Source organism: Chiloscyllium plagiosum, unplaced genomic scaffold, assembly GCF_037043375.1.
Source record: "Chiloscyllium plagiosum isolate Xiang-an unplaced genomic scaffold, Cpla_swu_hap1 HiC_scaffold_13, whole genome shotgun sequence".
NCBI classification, from domain to species: domain Eukaryota; kingdom Metazoa; phylum Chordata; class Chondrichthyes; order Orectolobiformes; family Hemiscylliidae; genus Chiloscyllium; species Chiloscyllium plagiosum.
In genome coordinates this window covers 79,735,236-79,741,288 of record NW_028270151.1, presented here as the reverse complement: position 1 = coordinate 79,741,288, position 6,053 = coordinate 79,735,236, and the positions used below count along the sequence as shown (strand labels likewise).

The 6,053-nt window shown below is 40.1% G+C and overlaps 1 protein-coding gene across 1 annotated transcript in view; it reads right to left on the bottom strand.

Moving 5' to 3' along the window:
• Positions 1-2,389: 2,389 nt before the first annotated feature.
• Positions 2,390-6,053, bottom strand: part of agxta (alanine--glyoxylate aminotransferase a) — a 28,465-nt gene continuing 24,801 nt past the window's right edge. The window contains exons 10-11 of the mRNA XM_043701816.2: positions 5,085-5,213; positions 2,390-3,254 (exon numbers count right to left, since the gene is read on the bottom strand). Of these exons, the coding sequence (XP_043557751.1) occupies positions 3,147-3,254; positions 5,085-5,213 (237 nt within the window). The 3' untranslated portion in view covers positions 2,390-3,146. The remainder of the gene's footprint in view (positions 3,255-5,084; positions 5,214-6,053) is intronic.

The window sequence follows — 6,053 nt, the reverse complement described above, 5'->3', positions numbered from 1 at the left end:
GCTAGTTATCCCCTACCAGGCTACATTCAAATATTAGGTAAATGTAAGGGGTTATATCATCAAGTAACATCTAAGAAGCAGTTTGGATTTTAGTTCCAGATCTTATAGCAGCCTTGGCCTAATAAAGGACAAAAAGAGTAAATTTCAAGAGATGAGGTGAGAGTATCTGCCTTCAGCATCAAGGCACCATTTGATGGAGTGTGACAGCAAGGATCTCTGATAAAATTGAAGTCAATAGGAATCTGGGAAAAAGAACTTGCCATTGTCTGATGTCATTTCTAACATACAGAATTAGGATGATGATTGTTGGACACCCACCATCTTCAGCTGCTTCAACAATGGTCCTCGCTCAAAATAAGGTCAGAAGTGAAGTTGCTCATTGAGTTCACAACATTTGCTTTTATTCACAGCTCCTTATTGAAAAGAACTGTCTATCTGCCTGCAGCAACAATGGTTCAGTAGCTAGCCCTGCTGGCTTACAGTGCCAGGGACCTGGGTCTGATTCCACCCTCAGGTGACCCTGTGGAATTTGCACGTTCTCCCTGTGTTTGTGGGTTTCCTCCAAGTGCTCCAGTTTCCTCCTCTAGTCCAAAGATGGTTAAATGGATTACCCATAGTGTCCAGGCATGTGTGGGTTAAGTAGGTGAGCAATGGTAAATGCATGGTTACAGGGATGGGGTGTGAATGTGGGTAGGATGCCCTTCAAAGGTCAGTGTGGACTCGATGCACCAAATGGCCTGCATCCACTGTAGAGATTCTATGATTCTAAGCGCTAGACAAAGTCCAGCCTTGGGCTGAAAAGTTTCAACTTAATTGCTCAAAACAAACCAAACCTTGACCACCACCACCCCGTCCCAAACCTCCCTATCCTTCCCAAGTCCATTAATGTTCTGTCATCTTTGAAATATGTACACAACTTTCCCAGGCTTGCATATCTGATTCCTTGCATGAGGTTTCTAGGACTGTCGCAGTACAGAGATAGTTTTTAATAAATTATCAAATGACATTGTACGTGACAGTGACAAAAGTAGGCTTCCCCTCCTTGACCTTTTTGAACTTGCTACAGCCTGACAGTTGATGACACAGTTTTCCTCCAACATCAGCCTCGTGCTGCACTGCTGGATGGGATTGCTGTCCTAGGGGGTTTCAATTTTGTCTTTCTAATTGTATTCAGATCATCACTTGCAGTAACTTCTCTTACAACTCATGCAACATTACCCTGGTGTCCTACAATAATTGGTCTTTTGTTCCTTGCTGTTTATTGTTTTCCATGCCGCCCCTTCACAACATCATGTGAAAGCACAGCTTTAACTTTCACATAGGCCCTGACCACATCCAGCTCTACCTCGCCACCATTTGAGTTGACTTTAAGTGATCAAATACTTTTCTAACAGAGTACTGGAGGAGCAGAAATATCCTTCAACTAAATGTTGAGACAACTGAAACCATTTTTTTCAAGTCATCAAACTAGCTGACACAGCTACCTATTCCGGCTCTATTCCTGGCAACACCCAGAGATTAACCCACAGAGTTTGCAATTGTGATGTAACATTTCACCCGGAGTTCCTGCTACTTCCAACGTATATTTATCCCATCTCTTAAGACCATTTATTTCCACATTACGTGACTTTGATCCACCTCAGATTATCTGCTGTTCGAACCCTCATCCTTGCCTTTGTTACCTCCAGATTTATCAATTTAAACATATTACTTACTGGTCTTTCACACTCTTTCATCTGTAGGCTGAGGTCATCCATAACTCTGCTACTTGTGTCTTAATTTGCAGCAAGTCCCATTCATTAATCACCTTTATGCTCACTGACTTGCTTCTCAGTCAAACAAGGTTTTAATTTTAAGGCTCCTGTCAAATTGTGTTTGTGCTTGTGTTACACTTGATCAATATTTGTTGAGATAAAGATTCAGTACCTTCAGTAAAGATTCAGATAAAGATTTAATGACCATGAATCACCTCATATTTTGATAGAGAATATGAAACAATAATATTTCTCTTGGATACCTGCCAAAGGGATGCTGTAGTGAGATGAGTTATGATGTATGTTGAGAGAGGAATATTGGCCAGGACATCAGGTCAGTGCCCCACGCCTATAAAAGTTATGCCTGGGAAGTTGGGAACTTTCACATTCATTTCAATAGCTAGTGTAATGTCATATAAGAAGGCTGTGACATTTGACACTGTAGCACTCCTCAACACTGTCCTGGAGTATCAACCTAAAGTAGAAAGCTAAAGTATTGAAGGATAGATGGGGGAAAAAGAAGTAAGCAGTTTAAGATTGGAATTATAGAATACATCTGAATGTGTAACTGATCGCATGTCTAATGAACTGGTTGTGAGGTTTTGCAGAGCAACTTAAAAATTAATTCAAGAACATACCATTGAAATTTGTTTATTCAATAGATACATGGATGTGGGGGTCCGTTGAATTTTACACTGTAATGTATTAAATTCATACAACACAGTTGTTATAGTTATATATTGAGGTCTCCCATCTCCATAATGCCTCAATTTTTCAGAGTATCCAAAAAGCAGTCTCTACAATAAACTCCCTTTCCTGTTTCAGTCACATAATTGCACTAACCTGATTGGAAGGGTGTGATTTTGTCATTTAATTTGTTTATTGCTTGATTTATGTCATTGTGTAGTAGTTACAATAGATAATTATGACCCATGGCCCAAATCCATTCCTCGCCCTCATCCTCTGACATCTGAACCTATCAGGGGACTTTGCTAAAGCTGAGATAAATAGAAAAATGAAGTTCTTTGGTATGTTTGTTTGCCAAGCACAGAGAGAATTAAGATTGGTGACTGATATGAGGACAATGTTCAAATACACACCAGCTTCCAAAATATTTTGTTGCGAATTCAGATAAGATTGAATTTAATAGTGCTCTTCAGTATTATGTAATAGATCCTTCGTATTTATATGGTAATAGATATCACAAAGCAAAACAACATTTGGCCTTTTGAGTTTCATTTTCTAATCGCTAGGATTCGGTACAGTTGGAAGTATGTTCTGATTTATTATACCAAAGGCAAAGTAATTCAGGTTTTGTTATTGAAGGATTAGCTTCCTGTTCGGTCAGCTGGTTGTTAGATCCCAGAACCATTCCATACCTTCAGCCTTGGCTCAGTGCTTGCTTTTCTTGCACTGCGCAAGGGCATCCTTCAGAGCTCTGAGCACAAGGTCTGCATTTGCTTTTGTACTGTTGATGCCCATTAATCCAATCCTCAAAACCTAAGATCAGGAAATAAATTGATTTAGTTATAGATTGCTTAGAAATGTTAGTCTGAATCCATTAATCCCACGTTCCAAATGGAATATGTGATCATTGCAATTGAAGTGGTTTAAGACAAAGAGAATAAGTGTTGTAGCTCTATTTTCAACGTACCTTTGGGCATGTTCGGGAGTTAATAAAGAATTAACTTCTTTACACCTTAGAATGTTAGAATCCCAATAAGTACAGGACAGGAAAACATTGCTTGTCTTCTACTTCTAGTTTTGTGGGCGGCATGGTGGCACAGTGGTTAGCACTGCTGCCTCACAGCGCCAGAGACCCGGGTTCAATTCCCGCCTCAGGTGACTGACTGTGTGGAGTTTGCATGTTTTCCCAGTGTCTGCGTGGGTTTCCTCCGGGTGCTCTGGTTTCCACCCACAGTCCAAAGATGTGCAGGTCAGGTGAATTGGCCATACTAAATTGCCCGTAGTGTTAGGTAAAGGGTAAATGTTGGGGTATGGGTGGGTTGCGCTTCGGCGGGTCGGTGTGGACTTGTTGGGCCGAAGGGCCTGTTTCCACACTGTAATGTAATTAATCTAATCTACTTTTAATGTCTTAATTTGACATTAAGAAACCAGTGCCCAAAAAATGGTTACAATAATGATGTTAACCATGAATGATTATAGCTTAACTTTTCTGGCTAATGTACAAAACAGAGAAATAGAGAGAACCACTAGCTGCAGAAAGATAACTGATACTAAGGTCTGCTCTTTCAAAGATTAAAGAACAGGTAAGATAGGAAATCTTGCGTGAGGGAAGTAGTTCTGTAACGACTGTAACAGGATGTATGACTGGACTGTATAAGGAATTCATGAATCAGCACCTAATGAAGTTTTATCTGTGATGTCTACTATTGATACAGGTGAAATACGGTGAAGGAGCATGGTTTTCAACAGTTCTTCAGAGATTTTGAACGATAGAACTAGAAACTAAAACCCACATGTTGTACAATGTTGCTGTGCGCAGGTGACTAATCTATTGAGTTTATCCCATATATTTATCTATGTATCTTGGGCTTAATATTATTCTGAGACCACAACACTCAACTGTTAGTGAACCACCTCCCTGTGTCGCCATGCCATCCTGCCAGAAATACAGGAGTAAGGAATTTGCCCTAAAATTAAATACCAGTCCCACAAGGGAGAACTATATGACTCCTTCCTCCAGCTGCTTGGCCGAAAACATAAGCCCATAGAATCCTCTTCTGCACAAACTTAAATCTTAGAAGCATTTTCTCTGTTGGTCCTTCTGAAGAGAGCCTCTGGCAGTCATCTGCTAACATAGTTTAAAACTGAAGACCTACCAGAGAGCTGAAATGACCTGCAAGTGAGGTGTATGCAATTGTTTCTACACAGCTACCGCAGTAAGATTAGGAACTTGCCATGTATGCAATCCCAAGTGAATAGAATAGTTTAATCAAAGATTTGTTTTTGTTCAGGCAGAATAAAGTGAATAATGCAGGTGAGTGGAAACAAATGTGAAAGATGCATCAAAGACTTGTTGTTTTAAAGTCAGAATAATCAACTGTCCCTTCCCCATGCACACCACCCAGCTCTTTGCCCAAGGCCTTAGCTATGCTCTAATACCTTCAGGCAATGCTTATTTCACCACCACATTAATCCCTTTACATAATTTACAATGTATAAAGTTCATCAGCTGCATGTGTAGACCTCACCTTGTTTAGTTAAATTGTTCCTGCAAAATGTACAGATAAATGAATAACATGAACATCAGTACATGCCTTTAATCAATATACCAGGTTATTTTCCCTGTAGGTTGACCTCACGTACCTTTCCAATAGTAGGCCCCAGACCCCCAGTGATTTCAATCTGATATTTATTCATGATGAAATCAGTGATGTCTTTCCACTCATAGCCTTCTGGTACTGCAATTGTCGTAACTGTGGGCAATCTAATGGCCTGAAGAATGAAAAACAAACTATTTTAATGTCTTTCTTTCTTATTTGAACCACCCCATTTTCATTAATGCCCTATTTTATTTCAGGACTGGATATTGAAGGCCTTGAGTTTATATGCTGCACATTAGCATGAGGCAATTTCTTCTAGTTTGTCTTTGGGTTTAATTGCCATTTCCATGAAGGGTTTCTTAATTATCTCAGCATTTTGCCATATATCAGTGACTTGAACAAAGACTTGAGGTTGTATGTGCAAGTTTACAAATGGTACAAAGATAGTTCTAAGATTAATTTGTGTAGTTGGGGCAAGGAAGTTACAAGAATACATAAATTCAATTGGCCCACCAAATTAATCTAATATGGGGAATTCTGAGATTATCTCTTTTTATTCACTTGTAGGGCATGGGTGTACCCATCCTTAAGTGCCCCTGAGAAAGTGATCGTGAGCTGCCTCTTGAACCACTTCAGTCCACATTTGTCAGTAGACCCCACAATGCTGTTAGGGAGGGAAACCCAAGGTTTTCACCTAGTGACAGAAAAAGCATGGTGATATATTTTGAAATCAGGAACAGCGTGGTGAGTGGCTTGGTGGGGGGAGACCTTTGTAAGTGGTGATGTTCCTGGGTATCTGCTTCTCTTGTCCTTGTAGAACCAGTCATGAATTTCGAAGGTGCTGTCTAAGGCTCTTTGGTAAATTTCTGCAGTGCATCTTGTAGATGGTAGCAGCAAATGCAATACGCATCAGTGGTGGAGTGAGTGGATGTTTGTGGACCTGGTGCCAGTCAAATGGGATGTTTTGTTCTGAATGGTGTCAAGCTTCTTGAATGTTGTTGGAGCTACACCC